This window comes from Anser anser, assembly GCF_964211835.1.
Source record: "Anser anser genome assembly, chromosome: 8".
NCBI lineage: Eukaryota > Metazoa > Chordata > Aves > Anseriformes > Anatidae > Anser > Anser anser.
In genome coordinates this window covers 12,852,795-12,873,131 of record NC_139728.1, presented here as the reverse complement: position 1 = coordinate 12,873,131, position 20,337 = coordinate 12,852,795, and the positions used below count along the sequence as shown (strand labels likewise).

The 20,337-nt window shown below is 44.1% G+C and overlaps 1 protein-coding gene and 1 long non-coding RNA gene across 10 annotated transcripts in view; both read right to left on the bottom strand.

The window, feature by feature from the left end:
• LOC310903388 overlaps positions 1-11,362 on the bottom strand; it is a 78,195-nt gene extending 66,833 nt beyond the window's left edge. For 2 of the 9 annotated variants that reach the window (XR_014587496.1, XR_014587497.1), the window contains exon 1: positions 10,282-11,077. This is a non-coding gene — a long non-coding RNA (uncharacterized lncRNA). Of the gene's footprint in view, positions 1-10,281 lie in introns of all 9 variants that reach the window. The other 7 variants (XR_014587493.1, XR_014587494.1, XR_014587495.1 and 4 more) reach the window with 7 other exon arrangements.
• Positions 11,363-16,170: 4,808 nt separating this feature from the next.
• Positions 16,171-18,968, bottom strand: LOC310903384 (antigen-presenting glycoprotein CD1d-like). The gene is made up of 6 exons (XM_083846579.1): positions 18,619-18,968; positions 18,035-18,292; positions 17,617-17,898; positions 17,223-17,507; positions 17,019-17,115; positions 16,171-16,827 (listed from the first exon to the last, which is right to left on the bottom strand). The coding sequence occupies exons 1-6, from the start codon at positions 18,680-18,682 to the stop codon at positions 16,767-16,769; spliced, it is 1,047 nt and encodes a 348-aa protein (XP_083702705.1). The 5' UTR covers positions 18,683-18,968; the 3' UTR covers positions 16,171-16,766.
• Positions 18,969-20,337: the final 1,369 nt, after the last annotated feature.

Below are 20,337 nucleotides of genomic sequence, written 5' to 3'. Positions count from 1 at the left end.
GATGGGATGGGACACGACACCTCTCGTTTTGAAGATGTCTGTCCTTCCAAACATCTTCTATGTGTACTGAGACCCTGCTTCCCAGGATGTGGCTGAACATTGCTCGTTGATGGGAAGTAAAGAATTTTTTTTTCCTTCCCTCTGTGCTTCTGCATGGCCTTTGCTTTTGTCGTGTGTGTCCTGTTCCACCCCCCCTACCCCCATCCCCTTCTTTTCCCTTTAATTAAATTATCCTTATCTCAATCTGTGAGCCATTTTTTTTCCTTTCCAGCATACTTACTTCTCCCCCTCTTCTTCTTCTGAGGGGAAGTGAGAGAAAGGTTGTGGTGGAGTTCAGCTGCCCAGCAATGTAAAACCATCACAGCTTTCTACTGGGACTCAGGAACTTACCTGATCACCTTGATCTTTAAAAGATAATTCAAGAGAGTCTTTGCAATGCCACTGAATAGCTCCCTTGGCACTGGTGGGTCCAACACATCAAGATCCTTAGACTTGTGTATGTCTGGTTTGTTTAAATGTTTCCAAACTGAACCTCTTCTAGCAAGTCTAACTCTTCCTTGATCCAGACTTTCCCCCTGATGCCAGGTGACTGGAATTCCTGAAGGCTGCTTTTACCACTGAAGATATAGGTGGAGACACTGAGCACTTTTCTGTGTGGACAATGAGTCTTCTCTTTGTCCTTTTTTTGCCAGGTCCCCAATGGGTCTCCTGCATAGCTCAGGCTCAGCTGCCAGAGATTAACTTTTTGAGAGTGTTCCTAGTTCTGAGTTCCTCATCAGCCAACACTACACTTGGGTAACAGATGAGTAAGGGAAAACAGTGAATTAGGAGCTGCCATTCAGCCAGCATAAAGTCCACTGTAGCTTCTGCTGAGATACCAGGACTGGAAGAATACAGTTGTCTCAGGACTAAATTTGCGCAGTTATTCTGAATTTTTTTGACCATAACTAAAGATCAAGCCATAAATCTCTTGAATCTTGCTTCGGAGCAAGTTCTTGTGAATGAAAATGGAATATTGATTCATTAAAACTTAATCATTCCCCAATATTCCTCAGACACTCAGTAAAGCCTGAAAAACTCTGATCTTTGGTATGACTGGTCTGCTTCTCAAATCACTTGCTCTGCCATAAATTTGAATAGTGCTTAACTGATGGAGACTCTTAGCACACACTGGTACTGTTACACTTAGGAAAAATATCTAGGACAGATTAAGGTTATCAAAACTGGAAATGTGTTGATTCTCCATATTAAATACAAGACAGGATGGAGCAAAGAAATATAGATGAGTTCTTCAACACAAGGTGACCTTTCTCCATTAAATGCAGTGGTAGCTCATTGACGTATAGCATTCAAGCGTTGAACTATGACAATATTCAAGAAATTGAAAAAAATATATATAATCTAGAAAGTGATTGTCCATGAAAATATTTGAAAAGGCCTTTGATAATTGTTTTTAAAATATTAAATGAAATCAAATGAATTCATAAGATCCTAAGGAATGCAAACATTCTGTAAAGTGGCATTCTTTTTGTAGTACAAAAACTATTAATTGGAAATCTAAAGGTTGGCAGTTTGCAGATTGCCAGCTCCATTGTAAAGTTTTATACAATTTAAGAAGCCATTCAAATGTATTACATAAAATCTCATGTATTGACAAGTCTTAAGTTCACAGGACAAAACAAGGCAGACCCATTTAGCAGATAAGACATGAAAGAGAGATTGGGAAACTCATTTACAATCTAATAAGCCTATTGATGAAGTTAAAAATCCTAGAGCAATAGAAGAAGGAAATGCATGCCTAATGCATATTCATAATTAAGTTTCTGTGTTGTGATATGTGTGATGCATATACTTCTTTGGAATTAGTAAATCACCCAAATGACTCACAGTTAATGACTCTCATTAATGAAGAATATTAATGTATTGCTTTGACATTCATCCTCAGATTTCATTTCTATAGACTAAAAGAGACCTTGTTTTGTTTTGTAACATGCCGATTCATAAAAATTCTGCCAACTGTTGCAAATGCTTTCATTGGTTTCCTGCCTTTGACACTTCCAAGGTTGTTGTCATAACTGATAAATTTTCCTTCCATAAGGGCACCTTTTTAAAGCATAGGATGAAAGACATAGAATTCACCTCACAAAATTTCTTTTGTGTGATTTTCAGAGAGGTTGTGTACAGATTTAATTCAAAAATGCCACACGTATTGTCATCAAGCAGGATCCAAATGTACTGACTTGTGTAGCTGAAGTAGAATACATTATATTTACATATAAGTTCATATTATATCAGCTAACTGTCTCTTTGGCCTTTCTCAATACCTGGTTCTAATTTGAATGTGACAATTTTGTTCACACTAAGACTTTTTATGATTTGGGCCCAGTTTCCTCTCACTTAATCAGGGTAATCAGTAAACATCCATGAAATAACTATGGTCTTATGGGCTTAGGAGGCTTAATTAGAGCTGCAGGTTACACAATTGGGGTAATATGGATATGCTCTAAGGTAGGGTTTTTTCAGTATATTTTTTTCCCCTCTCCAGATTCATTGAAGATTCCTCTTTCTGACATTTTTTTTCCCCGTTTATACCTCAGTATGACTAGAAAAGTGCAGGGACATGCTTCAATGTATCCTGTGCTTTAAAGGGACAGGATGTGAAGCTATACAGGTATATCTGAGACTGGCGGAGCAGAAAACATCACCGTAAGTGGAGATGTTGTGGTTTCACACCCGCAGTCAGCTAAGAACCACACAGCTGCTCTCTCTCATTCCCCCTCAACAGAACAAGGGGAGAAAACACAAATAAAAAGCTCATGGATCGAGATAATGATTATTCATTGATTACAGTCATAGGCAAAATAGACTCAGCATAGGGAAGATAAATATGATTTTTTGTCAATTAATAACAGACAAGAGCTCCTGCATGGGCCCTCAGCAGGATGCATCTTCCTTCTGACCATATCCACCTGCTTCGGCATGGAGTCTTCTGCAGGCTGTATGGTGGGTATCTGCCACCACGCAGTACACCAAGGTCTGCAGGGGGAGAGCCGACTCCACCATGGTCCTCTCCACGGGCTGTGGAGGAACCTCTGTGCTGACACCTAGAGCACCTCCTCCCCCTCCTGCTTCACTGACCTTGGTGTATGCAAGGTTGTTTCTCTCTACATTTTCTCAATCCCCTCTCCCAGCTGCTGCTGTGCAGCAGGTTTTCCCTTTCTTCAATGTGCTCTACCAGAGGCACAACCAGCATTGCTCATCGGCTCAGCTCTGGCCAGTGACTGGTCCCTTTGGAGCCATCTGGAACTGGCTCTTACCCAGCATGGGGACAGCATCTGGATTCTTCTCACAGAGGCCACACCTGCAGCACCCCCCTACAACGAAATCCTTGCCACATAAACCCCATATACTACCAAACCGCATTTGTCTCAAAACAAGTTTTCTCACTTTTCCCCTTCTGATTCTTTGCCCCATCCCAACTGGGGAGGGTGAGTGAGTGAGCAGCTGTGTGGCTTAGCTGTCTGCTGGGGTTAAACCACAGCACAGATCCCAGTTAAGCCAAAACTGGTAAGAAGGAACATCTGCAGTTTTCCTCTTCTTAACAGCAAACCAGAATGTATCTGGTGGGCAGTAGATGACAGGCTTCAGGATGTCCCTTTAGAAAATAATATTTAATAATTTTGTTTTCCGACTTTTCAAGGATTATAAAAAAATTTACAGCATGTTGGACTCTGACTGCAAACTCACAGCTTCTCTGCTACAGCATGAGAATCTTTGCAGAGAGAACGAGAATACAATCCTGATCCAATGAATAAGCATGTTCATTCCTCTGGTGATCAGTGTCACTTATCTTTAAGTCATTCCCAGATAAGTTTCTACCCTCCTCAGTTAAGCACTATTAAAGCTGATACTCTGTGCTACCCAGAGCCCATCAAAGGGGAGCAGATATGATTCAATGGAATAGTACCCAGAAACTTTTTACCAGAGTTACACATACCTATTGAGAAGGGTAAGTGCACATTCACAAGAAAACCCTCATAGCAGATACCTAATTACTAATGCCATCCTTTCAGTATCCCAGTGAAAGAAAATAAAGACTGAATAAGTTCTTGGCTGTAAAAAACTTCCATAATTGCTTCATCATTTTTTGAGGGATGATGCAAAAGAAGATTTTATTCACAGAACAAAAATGTATCTTTTTACCATATTCCTATCTCAACTAAAAAGGATCATAGAAATAAAAAGAGTACATATTCTGCTAAAGTTCTTTACCCTGCTTTTATTTTTGAAAAATAAATTCAACAGTTCCTCCTGAAAGAAGTCAATGCCTGTCCCAGCAGAATGCGGCACTTACGATCACCACTGTCCCAAATGTTTTTATCTTCTTTGTCTTGGGAGGAGAAGCCCAAACTTACTTTGCAGGTTACTTGCCCAACTACTCCATCATTTTGCAATGCTAAAACCTAAAACTCAGTCAAAAAATGTAGTACATTTGTAGTGCATCAATAACACCTCTTTGTTAACCCATGTGGGAGAAAGATCCTAAGGCTACCCAGACAGGATTATACTATGTTAGAGGAATTACAGCCCATACCCTCCCTATTAGTTCTAGCTAAGTACATATTTCTTTGTCATGCAGTGTGGATGCACTGCCACAAACCACATTTCTGCATAACTTGGGTTCTGTTATGTGCAATTTATCCAACAAAATAAAATATTGTCCACAAGCAGAATGAAGAGTTACTTCTAACGTTCAATTCCCCTGGCTGTTAACACATCAAATAATCTTGATGATGGACCTTGTGCATTTACTTTTAACCATTTATTCTATTATTGTCATAGGGCATGTGAATTTTCAATAACAGATGCAAATCTATTCCTCATATTGCAGGGCATGTTATTTTCAGACAGGGTGAGTGCTTCAATGCCCAAAGAGAATGCTTAAAGAAATCAGTAACCAAAGTCTTCTCAGGAAGACTCAGACATGAAAGACTATGGATAAATAGATTATTCTGAATGAAAAATAATCTGTCATAAGTAGAAGTTACTTGTAATTGTTCAGTGACCATAACAGAGAGCGAGCAATAAATTTATTTCTAAATGTTTTCTTTCACTTCAATGACTAGATATATATTCTGCCAAAACTGAACTCTTCTAAACATATTGTCTCATTCAACCATGGAAACACTCTATTTTAAGCACATATTTACTCTTTTTCTTGAATACCAAAAGCCAGGCTAGTCTGCTTTGTTTCAGATATACAGCTCAAGGTCATTTTAACAGCAGCAATGCTGTCTTTGCTCAGTGTGAGAAACATACAGCCCACGACACATGCTGACTGGTTCATAGAGCCAGCTGTAACTTTAGTCTTTGAAATCTCCTGAATTCATTGGATTGTGCAGTCCTTGTCAACAAAGGTACAATAAGTGGTTCAGTAAAACTACCTGGACATGCAGTCTGAGTGCTTTACCATTGCCCTGTTTGAGCATCAAGACCAGTCTCCTATTGCTCTAGGAAAAAAAAAAAATTTGCTTTCAATACTGAAAAGTTACCTCTACTACTTACTGTTTGTGCATGCCTCATTGCTTCTTTGACATTTCTTATAACTTAATCAAACTTAATGGACCTTTGACAATTTAGACCAGCTGACAGGTATGGTGGCCTTTCATGTTAGAGAGCTATATGACATTCAGCAGTTTCATTTATACAGTGTGAGATACTATCCAATTTATTCTGAAAGCCTGTGGGAATGTTTTTTACAGAAGAGCTCTTAGCAGGCAATAACAAGATGTTTCTGTGCTCATGGAAGCCTTTAAAGACTTAAGCAGCAAAGTTTTGTATTTATCTTCAAGGTCAATGAACATGACTCACCATGAAGTAGATTGAATTATTTTTCCATAGCTCATACTGTCTTTGGTTTCATTTTTAAAACCACAGCAAATACATACATTGTGTTGGTGTTATAGTATTAGGCCAGTATTAGCCAGATACACTGGCTGCCTGTTCACACCAAGCCTACTTAATAGCCTTCTAGTTTTGATAATCCACATTAATATCTAAATTCAGCAGTCAGGCAGGTAAATGTGAAAGATTCCTCTACCTTTATTAGCTCCCTCTATCAGTTCTTCACCACAAAATTTCTTGAAGTGTTGCCTACAACACAAAAACCAGTTACAGGAAGGAGAAACAAAAGAGGTAAATGTGCTTAAGATGCACTGGCTGCCACCACCTCACATTAATAGCAGTGGCTGAAAGGACAGAAGTTTATGAAATAAACAGTGCGTCTCAGCTAGCAAAAAGATAGTGAGAAGAATACCAAAGTGTCCCAGAGTGGCATTGCTGCTAGCAGCACTCTCCCAGATAGTCTGCATCCATTGTCAATGGGAAGACATAATCATAAGGACAGAAAATATATACTGCAAAGCACACATTTTATTAGTTGAACACTTCGTAAGGTAGATATTCCAATGCTGTTTTCTTTGTCTAATAAAAAAATCTTGAACCCACTGGGTATGTGCATTTGGTGTTACAGCTAAACTGCATATGCATAACTGTAGACTGAAGAACGTGAAAAAATTCTAGTATTCATTTCACACTTTATAGCTAGTTTTTAACATTGTTACAACTGTAATAGAGGAAAAGATTCACTTGTAGTCTAAGCAATTTCTCTTCCTCCTTTTTTACAAATAAAGATTGTCACATAAAACAAGTCATGGAACTCATATGCACAGTAAAACTGGGACACTGAAGTTAATTGATTAGTTAATAACTACTTTAGCTGTATCAATTTTCCTGTTACAAACAGGCCTGGCAATATACAGTAAATAAATTATTTAGAAAGTCCTGTTCCTAACCTGTACTGGATAAGGATTTTTCCACAAGATATATTTAACTTGTTAGTTGCTGGCAAATGTCACGATTTAACGTAGCAGTTGTAACCTGTCTACACTGAGCCAAAGAGCTGTATTCCTCTTTCATTCCACCAGTACTCTCATCAACACTGTCTTGCCACCACAATGAATGTAGCAAACAAGTCTATATAATGTTCTACCTTCTTGCATTAAGCCATTCCTCTAAAGGCATGACGACATCAGCAAAACTTGCAGCCTTACACTGCACCGCATTTACACTTTTACACCACATTTAAAGCAAGCATGAAAAAACACTTCTACAACAGGAAAAGTGACACTATACAAAAAATCTACAGTGTAATTAAAATAGACCCTTTTGTATCCTGGCATTTCTTCATGATCAGATCATAAGACATTGGTTTATAGGTTTTTTGTTTGTGTGTGTAATATGCTGCTTGCTTGGCTACACAGTGCTTATTGATTAACATTCATGGGGAAAGAAAAAATAAAAAACATATTCAAGTTGACATAATAAATCTTTGTGGACATTTAAAGCAATTTATAGAAAATTACATTGAAGAGAGTTGGTCAGTTCAAATACTAAATTGTATTTCCTGTCTTATTTTTGACTTGTCAAAGCTACATATAAAAGACCATTTAAAAAAAAAAAAAAAAGTGTTCTTCACATCAACTTCTCTTCACATCAACTTATCCTGGTTAATCCCCTAAATGTTAATTAGAAACCTAAAGAAATCATGGTAGGAGTCCAAAGGGCCCTGTATTATCTCTATCATCTCAGCAGGCTCAGAATAATGCAAATTAAAACACAAGGTACCTAAACTAATAAATTAAATAAAATGAGAGGTTTCTGTTTTTTTAACAGATTTCATTTAAAAGACAAGTTGCCTTCACATATTCACCCATAATTTTTTTAATCATGTCTTGAGACCATACAGGCAAGGATTTTTCTCTTTGCCCCCATTATTATTATTTTTGTTTCTCATCTAGGACAGGGAGATTCTTGTAACAATAGTTTGATATATGGTGTTGATTGTTAGATTTCTGAATATTCATTAGCTTTTTAAAATTAATTCATTTAAAAAAAATGCAGTTAGCATTAGTTTCCATACTTCTCCTGTTAGATTCAGTTATAAAATTAGACCTCATGGAGTTGTTCTTCATCTTTGCTTCATCTTTGAATGTGTAACTAGTTTTCCAGAACCTTCCTGTTCTGAAATAGTGATCAAAATCACCTCTTCATCAAACAGTTATACTTCCATTTGGGATTCTGATATTAGTAAGAACTATTCCACTATGCTGCTGTTCTGGGTGTCCCAGAACAGTAACATAAAAGTGAGGAGACACACAGGAATCAAAAGCAGGGCTTACAGTGAGAAGGAGTTGAATGAAATAATCTCCTTGTAAATCTTACTTAATTCATTTAAATGTATGTTCTGGAAGAGTAAAATAAAATAACAAAGTGTTTTTTGTTAAGGGATGTTAAGAGTGTGGCCATCTCCTCCGGCCACTGGAGCCCCACCTGGTGCCTGGAGACATATCTGAACATTATCAATTTACCCTAAGCAAGGTCCTGGAAAGTTTCTTATTCCAGCATCTTTAACTGGGAAGGCTACACTTTGTCAGCTTAGGGAATAGAAAGATAAAAGGCTGGAAGAACACTCTGGCCTCACAAAGAATATGCTACATTCCGTAATTTTAACCTTTTACTATAAAGCTTGGATAAACACAAGATTGTCACAAAACCACTGGAGAAATCTGGAAATTTTAGCTGGTAACATTCTATTATGCCTTTTATGCTGAAGGGCAGGAAAATGGTAGGAGAACTTTCCTACTACAGACAGCCTTCTACTCCTAAAATACAACACAGCACACAGTTTTTCTTGGTACCTAGAAACCAGACCAATCATTAACGGTAAATGCAAAGCAAATCAGGCCTCAAAGTAAATCCAACACAGGATAAATGCTGGTGTCTTGTCCAATTTCAGGACTTTTTCTTGCAACTCTATCACTGTGTACCTATCTAAGATCTAAGTACCTATCTCTTCTGTTGTGCCAAATGTTGAATCAGCTGCAAGGTGGAATGAATCAACAACGGACACAGGGACCTTGGGGTGCGGACTGTAGCAGAAGAAACCTGCTCAGTTCATTTATTTTAAAGTAAGCCAGGGTCAAATTGGTCTACTGATTTCTTCATGACATGCAATCAGTGAATTATACTTTCCAGACCAATATAAGCAAGAGGTAAGCTACAGTATTAAACACTTGCAAAATGTTCATAAGCACCTGCAAATTTCCAAGCACTATAGATAGTGCTAAAACCTCTAATCATAGGCAAGTACACACAGAGTGTGTTAAATACTTGCCTGTTAACCATCACACATCCCCTCCACTGGCATGGTGTGTTCTCCTTGCACATCCTCTGTGGGAGAATTCAGTGCCCCAGCTCCATGTGTACCCCTGCCACTCCCCACACACTGGTGACCAAGGCTCCCAGCAGTCACACCTGCACACAGGTTGGGTCCCAGCGTGTGCTGCCCTACATGCTGTCACACCAACAGCTGGCTGCTGCCTGCCTACCATGTCCAGTAGAAACAGCAAAGCTAGTAGGACGACTTTTGTCAGTTTCAAACCACATTTTTGCTCTTGGTGTTTCCACTCCAAGATCACTTTTCTGCTGTTATAAATTTTCATGTTACTCTTAATCCCCTTCTCAAGCTCTGTTTCAGAAGTTCCTTGTTCTACCCCTTACTCCTTGTGACACTATTTCTATTTTATACAACTGCCTCCCTAAGACAGTGAAATACAATTTCTTGCTGCTAAATGATAAAAGGGAGAAGTGAGGAAGGGATTGTCATCACTACAATCTGTTAGTGGGATCCAGCTATCTTTGCTTTGACCCAGAAAGGGAAGAGCAAGTAAGGGATTTAAACTAAGTCACAGATATGTGTAAATGGCGGCAAACGTGAGCTCTGCACTGAGCGAAAGTCAAGTTACCTGCTATGCAGCAAGAATTAACTAGAACAATTTTTAGCTCAGGTTCAATAAAATTAGCCTGACACTGACATCTATTGGCAGAATTCTGAAAGAGGAATTTTGGGTCAGGCTGGATTGAAATGGATGAAAAGAGAAATAAACTTTGTTTCAAAAAAACTGATACCAGCCTGATCCAATTAAGTTTATTTCCAGCAGCTAAGAATCTAATTCTTAATCTATAAAAACATAAAATACAATCCTTCAAACATTTACAAGCTCTCATAGTTCTATGTATTTACATGTTACAAATGTACATACACTGATGAAGGACTATAATAAAAACATTTCAAGCTATGTAGTTTTAAAATCATGTAATTAAAAAGGAAACTAGCCTAAATCTAATCATTGTGTTTAGTTCAGATGATGCTGTACTTACTGTCAAAGGATGTTTGAACTTTCTTCTGTAAAGAAATTATAACTTCTTCTGACATTTCTATGTGCTCTCCTTCAAACATAATATTCCATCAAACTCCCCATGAAAAGTTAAGACTTTTCCTTAAGGTATGAAAGCTCTAAGTTTTCTTTCAAAGATCTTTTTTTTTTTTTTTGGTTGCTGTTGTGTAGGCAGGTAAGCACCACACAGAAGCTCACTCTCTTTCTCTAGAAGGATGAGGAAGAAATTTTGAAAGGTAAAGAGTGAGAAAAGTCACGGGTCAAGATAAAGACAGTTTAATAGGTAAAGCAAGCAAAGCAAAATAAGGAATTCATTCACTTTGCATTGCCAAGCAGATGTTTAACCATTTCCAGGAAAGCAGTTCTCCATCACACACAACGGTTACTTGGGAAAAGCTAAAACTCTGAACATCCCCTCTTTCTTTCCAGCAACATATATTGCTGAGCATGACATCACGTGGCTACAGAATATCCTTTCAGTCCACTAAAGGTCCACTGTCCTGGCTGTGTCCCCTCCCATCTTCTTGTGTACCCCCAGCCTACTCGCTGCTGGGGGTCTTAACACTGTGTAAGCACTGTTCCAGGTAAAACACCATCAGAAATTCAAAATATAGCATCATATAAGCTATTATGGACAAAATTAATTCTAACTCAGATAAAACCAGTACAATCTTCACCCCTTATTCCATATCACTAATACCATGGTCAGGTGCCACACTGTCCAATATGTCATAATTAATCACCATCCCCTTCCTGTCTTTTGATATACACACAGATGTCATTCCCCTAGCCTATGCGTTACCACTGTGAAATGCCCATAAATATCTATTGAGTTCATTTAGTCCATGACTTGGGTTGTGGTAGTTGCTCAGGACAGGAAAGGCACAGTTTTGTATGATGTTATTGGTCACAAAAGCCAGCTTAGGTCAGATCACAGCTGCATTTCCACTGCTTTTTTTGAGGTTCATCCTCCATTGGTTGGAGGATGGTTCCTGCTATAGTGCTTATATTGTTCCTGCTATAGTACTTCCTATAACATACAACTCAAATCATTGATTACAACAATTTAAGGGCGTATTCATTACATTAATCTAGCCATGGTAGTTCTCACTGAACACGACCAAACTCTTGAAGTGTGGCTGTGGTAGTTCATTGAACGTGACTAGACTGAGGGTGTATTATGTTATTTGTGAATCCGTAATCATGGTAGTTCATTGCACTGAACACAACTGGACTTATAATGACAAATTGGGTATCACCCAATTGCTTTAACCTTTAATGCAACAACACCAGAAAATACAGAGAAAGAAATTAATTAATTTCTATTATTGTGTCTATCTTACATATATATATAGATATACTTTTTGTGTAAAGGTATAAGTTTCTTTAAGTTAGAAAATGAGGGGGTTAAAAGCATTAACAGTCTTTTGTTGACTGAGTGTAGTCAGGAAACCAGGGAGTGAAGGAAATAGAAGTGTTTTTGAATCCCTGGAGCCAGAACACTCCTTTTGAATTGATAGCTTCAGATAGGTTTTTCTGAAGTCTGTCACTGGCTGATTTCTTGGTTTCTGGATCTAAAGCTGTGGGTAAATACATATTTTTTTCGTACTAATTACAGCAGTAATTTTCTTTGTTTGTATCTATGCATTGATACAGTGTACATTTAAATGTTGTTCAAAATTAGTGAATGTTGAAATGAAAAGATGAGACTCATCTAATTTTAGGAGGCTAGATAAATCTTAAAGAGGGGAAATTATACCAGTAGATAGTTAATTCTGTTTTGTATGAAAGAGACAAATTATGTACTTTGAGGAAAGGGCAAGATGACCCAGGACTTGGAGATGTCTAAAGGATGATTAACCAATGAACTGCTAATCAGGAAAACCATTACACTGGCATTCTTGAGGGAAGACTTGTTTTTTAACTTTCATCCCTTATCTCCCTTGCTTCTGCTAGCTCAAGGCTTCCAGTCCCCCTGTTTTCTTTAAGGTTTCATTCTTTTCTTAGTTTAAGACTATACAAGGCTACCAGCCTCCCTATTTTCTTCAAAGTTTTCTTGTTTTCCCCACCTCAAGGCTACAAGCTGGTCTCTTGTGTAGAGGACAACACGCTGCCAGCCTGTACTTCCTAAAGAGTCTGTATACTTCCATCGTAACAGTCCAGCCGTCTCATCACATCTGTGTGATCCCAATAAGATTGTAGCTCTGCAACTGTATGCACATCTCTAACTCAGCTTGTTTATTCCCTATACTGCATGCATTAGTATACAAGCATTTAAGAGGGACATCTCAGCATGTTAGGTTCCTAGAAATTGCACGGGGGATTTCTCTATAATGGTGTCTTGTAGGTATTTTCTTACTAATCTGCAAATGCTGGAGGTAGCCATACTTAATCCCCATTTTGTTGGTTTTATGATTCCTCTCTATCACATTATCCCATACCCTTTGTTCAGCAACCCTGTCTGTCACTCCCTCGCAGTGCCACTGGTTACTCTCTCCCTCCTGCTTCACTCCTAGTTTAAAGTTTTTAAAGTCCTCCTTATGAGGTCAGCCATCCTATTGGCAAAAATGCCTTTGTCCCACTTAATGAGGTGGAACCCATCTCTCCCAAGCAGATTCTGATCCTTGAACAGAATGTTGTGGTCAAAGAACTCAAAATGCCCTCACCAGCACCAGTTCTGCAGCCACTTATTATCTTGTACAGTAAGATAATTTCATTCTGGGAGCTGTCGCTTGGCCATGTGCAGGAGACAGTGGGGGACCTCGGCTCTGATGGTTGCTCCAGAGAGGAGCATCTTTTCCAGGACCCAGATCCGCCAGAGACCTGCACACAACACAGGGGATAAAGAGGAAGGGGAGAGGGGGAAAAGACATTTTACCTGGGTTTTGGGATGAAGGGGCTACTGGGAAGTGCCTGGGGGAGACTGACTCCTGACAGAAGACAGGAGGCAGAAGAGCGTGTGACACTGGCAGTGTATTTCTTGTGGCTCCGGATGAGACCCCAGGAGATGGCAGCACAGAGTGGAGCCCATTTGGGGTCAATAACTGTCCCCCTGGCCAGAGTATGGTGAGCACCTGCCCCCAGCATGCGAATTGTGGGCTGGGGACACTACCAAAGACTCGTGTAGATACAGAAGGAAGGTCTGAGCATCAATTCACAGGGTGGGCGTGCAAAGGATGCATGGACCCTTCAATCACAAGAGAAATGATCCCGCAGGATCAGGGTGGTACCCAGGAACTCCTCAAAGGGCTGGAGTCCGGCGCAGGTCTGTTGTGCCACCAGGGTCTGAGACCTCCTGGTGCTCACAGGCTGCCTGCAGGAGTCACACACCTTTGGAGATACAACAGCATCCCAGGTTTGTCTGAGAGACCCTGGCCCCACAGGTTAGTGTGAAGCAGTGAGCCCAGAACTAGAAGCAGGAGTGGTGGGGGCAAGAACGGGGCACCTTGGCATGCTGTGAAGTGGAGAGTGCCCCCCTGGTGCTGGGAACCGACCCCTCCATGCAGGGGGTAGTGGCCTGGCTGTGTCCAACCCCCTGCTACTCTTATGGGGTCCCACAGTGGAGGAATGGGGATAGATGGGGATGAGCTGGGCCTCCAACTTGCCCCCAAGTCTGCTCATGTCCCAGAGAGGGGGAGGAAGAGGAAGAGGAAGAACAGAAGGAGAAGGAGAAAGAGGGACCAAGAGAGCTGCATGGTGCCCATAGCAAGGCCGCAGCAGCAAGAGCATGAGAAGAAAGAACCCTGGGAGGGGTGGGGAGGGGAAGGGGCCTGTCACCTGGCACTACAGAGGACAGGCAGGTTCTTTTAGGGACCCTTGAGAATGAGGACTGGCCTCGGAGTTGTGGATACAATTAGAGATTTATTGTTGCATATAAACAATAATTATAGGTGTAGTTTATTGTCTACTAACTATCGCATTTAGAGCAGCTTACATTTGCACAGAATTTCTAGAACTCTGAGTTATATAGACCTTTCTCTGACCTGAGCCCTCTGCAGACAGGGTTAAAATCTTGTTAATCAGCATGCAATACAACCGTAACCTAGAGTCAAACTTTTACTTAAAAGACCATTCCCCACTACCTGCCATTGGAGCCTTAGAGAGGCAGCACATGGACAGGCATGATGTCAGAGCTGGGACAGGGGGAGGGCACCGCTGGCTGTGGTCTCCCTAGTCCACAACTCCTCCATCCCTGCCACGTGCTGCACAAGGCCTATTGCAGGGCGGCTGCACCCCGTTTCCAGAGAGCTTCTTCCACTCGGGACGGCTCAGGGCCACCTCTCTGCATCCCCACCCCCCCACAGTGCTGTGGGGCTCTGGCACCTCCCAGCAGACAGCTTGGGGTTGCGGTGCAACCTGGCGCTCCCCTTCTCTCTTCAAAAGAGAATCACCTCTTTTGCCTGGCTGGTTATGCTGTGCTTAATGCATCCTAAAGTGCAGTTTACCCTCCTGGCTGCCATTGTAATCAGCATCCAGCTGTGGCTCAGCAGGGTGGCCTGGCCCCAGGGAGGCCTCATTACCATGTCCCCTAGCCACTGCTCCTCTCTGGCTGTCCCCTGGCACATCCCCTCACCCACAGTTTCTTTTCCCCTTCCCTGGGGGGTGCCCACGTTGGTGCAGAAGGCAGAACTGAAACCTCAGCTGAGGGGAAGTTTGAGGCAGGACACCCTGATAACCTTCAAACACAATCCAGGCCAGGGTGCCTCCCCTGCCTTTAGTGGGGTGCCCGTTACCCACCCAAGCACAACCGGGACCCGGGTTCCCCGCTCCGTGTCTGCGTCTGGCTGCAGCAGGGTCACGGGGAAGGCCCGTACGGGGCTGCTGCAGGCTGAGCCCGCACACCCAACTCAGACACAGTCAGACGCAGAGAGATGAGGACAACAAACCCCTTCCCTTCCCTGGAGCTGCCCCATGGAGAAGTGGGGACGCTGTGATTGCCTGGCTGGCCCAGAAACTGCACTGATGATCCCACTTCCCCTGTGGCTCATCTCAGCATCACCCAGGGGATGTCCAGCCATGCTCACAGAGTATTTCCATCTCTCCTGGCAGGGTCACTGGCACTGGGATCAGAGGAGAGCGTTTGGCTCCCTGTTCTTCAGCTTCAGCAGTCGGACTTCAGCCTGCAGCATCTTTCAAGCACTGTGGAATGTTTCGCTCCAGGCTCACTCTGTGTTCAGGGAACAAATTGCCTGTATGTCCTGTTGGTGCTAAGACTGCAGCCTCCCAGTCCTGAGATGAGCCCTTGCCAAAGCTGAACGTTTCATCCATCTGTCCTAGCCCAGCAAGCTATCAGGTGAGTCTCAGTACAATCTTCTCTGCATCGAGACCCCTCAACCCTGCAATACCAGCAGATGACTTTGGCTGTCATGGAAATTCAATCCTGCCCACAGCATTATGGTTCATAGGCATTGGCATAGCTGTGGTGGATGTGGCCACAAGCCAGTGGTGTTTTCTTGTGACTCAGCTGGTTGACTCACACATGGGTGCCAGAAACCTTTCCTGTGAAACTTTCTGAGGAAGCTGCCTGTGAAACAAAACCTTGTGAAGCCTCATGTTCAAGTGGGTGACTGGGAGCATAAACTAAATTTCTTCTTACATACGTCTAAACTCCACTGTCTGATGAGAGGTTGACTTCCCTTTTCCCCTCATTCAGGAGGTTTGGGGACACTTTGCCCCTGTATGCACAGTTGCTTTTTTCCATGAAATACTTAAGAACATGTTAGTATATGCACAAATAATTTCTAATTGTTATTATTATTGCTCTGGTATTTCCTGCAATTAGCACTGATAATTCAGTGGTGCCACACTCCCGTTTCCATTTGCAGCTGGCCGAAACTTCCATAAGCCCACCAAAACCCAGAGGAAAGAAGTGTTCTTGATGAAAATATCAATGTTTAATTTCATTTTATACATATCTGTCACTCCCACAGATTAAATCAGTTTCAGTGTTACTCAATGCTTTCAAACATGGTTTGTGGCCAAGTGGTGTTAGTCTGCATGCCATAATTCAGGTTCAGCATAAATATTTCTGGAATATAGTTAATAAAGGCAGTTTTTGGGAGGAAGAAAAAAAAAAAGAAAGAAAAAAAAGGTAGTAGAAAGTTACAATAGAAGAACACAGCTTACTGCCTAAATATATTGTTATACCAGAACTAGTAGAAGTTGTCACTGGGGACTGGTGTACCTTAAAAAGCTTCAGCAGGTGCACAGGCAGATCCATGAGGTAAGGGATCTTTATATATATATATACCTTTACATATAAGGAGCAAAAAGGTCTCAGACTTGTATGCCTGTCTATTTAGTAAATTGAAACAGGTCAGGACCTGCCCAGGTTTTCCCACTGGAGCTCCAAGTCAAGTCAATCTCACTTCTGGCAGTGCCCAGGGGTTTGTTGCAGCAGAACAAGGTAGAGATTTTATCTTCATGAGGGTGGGGGAATCAAAAGGCAATTGTTTGCTGTCTCCTGGGCTAAGCTTCATTACTCACGATGGAGCTCCTGGGCTCTGATTCCTCCATCTTCTGGTATTTTCTGAAATGAGAGGGGGACAAACCTTTTGAGAGACCGAGTTCTTTGGTGCTACATTTCAGAGACCTCCTGGACACACAGCCAACATCCAGTGAGGCTGGAGCAGGAGCTATGCTGCTGAATGCAGTGACTCCCCGGGGCCATTTCTTCCCCTCCTCTCCCAGTGCCACGCAGCAAGGCAGGAAGAGCCTCACCTACGTCTCCAGACCCAAAGCACCACGATGGCAGCCACAGTCACACCTGCCGAAAGAGCAGCCACAAGCCCCGAGATCAGCACAGCCTTCGAGTTCCCTGAGAAACAGACAGAGCGGGTGACCATGAGCTTTATAACTTTCATCCATTACCCGTGCCTGTCTGGTGGTGTAGGACGGTGCATCATCCCCATCCCTAGAACCTACCCCAGGGGATGAGGAGGCTGCGAGTACCCAAGCTGCAGTGGCGTATACGGCAGGTGTAGCTGTGCCCATCGCCAGGGTTCACGGCCAGGACGCTGCGGAGCTGGTAGGTGAGGTCAGCATTGGGCAAGATGGCACTAGTGGTGAGCGCCGGGCCTGGCAGCACCTCCTGGCCATCCCGCAGCCAGGCCACACTGATGGGCCGCGGGTAGAAGCCGGTGACACGGCAAACCAACAGGAGCTGGGCTGGGCCAGGTGCACGAGCGAAGACGGTGGCCACGGGTGGCTCTGGGTAAGGGTAAGAGCAAGGGTCAGAGAGAACCCCAGCGGGGGCATAACTCGGTCCCCGTAGTGGGGGCCTTTGGGATGGGCTGTGTCCAAGTCGGGGCGGTCTCACCTCGTCTCGCCAGAGCTGCCTTCCCATACTGTAGTAACAACTCCATGTCATCGACACAGGTATCGTTGAAGAGGACTTGTACCAGCTCACTGAAGGCGGTGTAGTTCTGGAGAGTGGCCTGAACATACCGTGCCAGATCGGTGTCTTCATAGAGGATCCACTTGCCAAGGTCCACATCATAGCTGAGGAAGTCCTGGCCATTGTAGCCCACATAGGCAAAGGCGCGGGAGGTCCTGTTGGGGTATAGCTCACAGCCTGCCACGCACTGGACCACAAAAGGGTCTGGAAGGGCAGAGAGGAGAGAGATATGGTGTGAGGGGATGGGGGTGTGGTCAGTGTCTCGGGCACAGCACTGGGTCCTTCCCCACCTCCTGGACTCCAGTTCGGAGTGGAGATGCTGAGAACGCCAGATACTCACAGGGCACATCCCTCTCACTAGCACCATCATTGATCAGGTGGCTGAACTTCTGCAGGTAGATTTTTATCATGTTCTCAATGGTGTCCCAGTCACTGCGGGGCAGGGCTGGGCGCACCCAGGGCTGATAGAAGTGGATATTCCAGGTGCGCTTGTCCAGAGCCCCAAGCTCTATGTCTTCCAGCAGGCCCAATCCCTCTGTGTCCACAGAGGAGGTGTTTTGGAAAGTGGAAATCTGGAGCAGCCGGACGGTGAAGGACCCTATGGGAGACCCTATGAGTCAGCAAGGGGAGAAGGGAACACAGGGAGAGGCCTGGGGAAAGCAAAGGGATAGAGGGATGGATCCTCAAGGCCATAGGAACCTGTGCTCCCCTGCCTCCCCCACAAGAACACTGTGGCCTTGGCAGCCCCATCTCCCACCCTCCATAACCGTTAGAGTTGGATGCATTCCAGTCAGGGAGGAGGTGTGTAGCCAGAGGAAAAGCAGGGCTGCAGTGGCAAACACATGGAACGGGCAGGGAAAAAGGAGAAGCTCGCCTGTGAGGTCCACAGAAGGATAGAGGGGGTGAGGAAGGACTCCCGCTTACCTTCTGGATCTGCCCATGTGCCAGGCAGGAGGAGGACGAGGAGGAGGAAGAGAGGGTGATGCATGGTGAAAGTGGTGAGACCCTAAGTTTGCAGGTACTGCAGGAGGAGAAAAGGACTGAAGGAGCCAGGGCTGCACGCTTCTCGCCAAGGCAGCTCTACCCAGGAAGCTCCCGCTGTGTCAGCGTGTGCCTGGCACCCAATAGAACAAGCACTGAGGTTTTGGGGAGGGCCCCAAGGTTCCTTCCAAGGCGGGGTTGGGCTCTGGCACCCTGGCCTTGGGCTGTGAGAGTCGGGGGAATGTGGATGGGTGTGAGGCTGTCCCACTTGCTGTAGGTAGGGTTCCTTATGGACATGGTGGCACCTCAGTACCTAGAAGGTGCAGGTGGCCAGCTCCTCTTTTCCACTGTTGGTGAGGGTTGGGGTCCAGCCTGGCTGTGGGCCATGTTCACTGTCAGTGATGGGAATGTCTCTAGCTGCCATTTGCATCTGGAGCTATCGACCCTGCATGGCGCAGAAATCTCTATCCCACCTGTGCTGCCACCCCTGGAAATGAACTGTGCAGGTTTGCCACGATGTGACCATCTTTCCCATGGGGGACACAAACTCCATTTCAACAGCCCAGCATCGTGCCTTGGCTCTCCATTCTCCCATGATGGGCACTGGCCCCATGCCTGTTTGTCACTGTCCCTGGATCCTGGGGACTGAGGCCCGGTGCAGAGGTACCCCACGAGGGGTGTGGAGGGGACAACGGTCCCCACTTGCTGTCCCGGCACCATCCCCCCTGCCACCTGACATTGGCTGAGCTCTGTCAGCTTGTGGGGAGCCCAGTACTCCTGAGGCAGAAGGGCTGGGGCTAGGGACATGTTGGGGGTGGGCAGTGCAGGGGAAATCTCTGCTTCTCTGCTCCCCCACAGTGCTGTGGGGCTCTGACACCTCCCAGGAGACAGCTTGGGGTTGGGCTGCAACCTGGCGCTCCCCTTCTCTTCCCACCATTTTCGGTGTCACCCACTGTCTCCCCTCTCCAAGTGCCTCCAGGCCATAGAAATGGGAATTGCAGGAGCCACAGCCCTCATTCCATCTCCCCATTGTCACGTAGAATTTTTCCCTAGATCTAGTCTGAACCCTCTCCTAGCAGAGCTTTGTGCAATTCCTGTGTGGAACACCTGCCTCTCAGATTCCCCTCTTCATGAAGTTGTAGGTCACCTCTTTAGCCTTTTCTTCTCCAGACTAGACAAAGTGTCACCAGCCTCTCTCCATAAGACCTACCTTTCATCCCTTTTACCAATTTTCTTACCCTCCTCTGGATGCTTTCTAGGATCTTAATATCCCTTTGATATTGTGGAGTCCAGAACGGCACGCAATATTCAATGTGAAGCCACGCCAACTCTAAAAAGAGTGGGAGAATCACCTCTTTTGCCTGGTTGGCTATGCTGTGCTTAATGCATGCTAAAATGCAGTTTACCCTCCTGGCTGCCATTGTAATCAGCATCCAGCTGTGGCTCAGCAGGGTGGCCTGGCCCCAGGGAGGATGGTGGCAGGATGGGTAGGGCAGCACTGGGGCAAACCAGAAGAGGGTCCCCACTCAGATCAGGCACCAGTGCCAAAATCACCCACTGGGTACAGGTAGAACAGGGAAAGCACACCCGGCCTCATCACCAGCTCCCCTAGCCACTGCTCCTCTCTGGCTGTCCCCTGGCACATCCCCTCACCCACAGTTT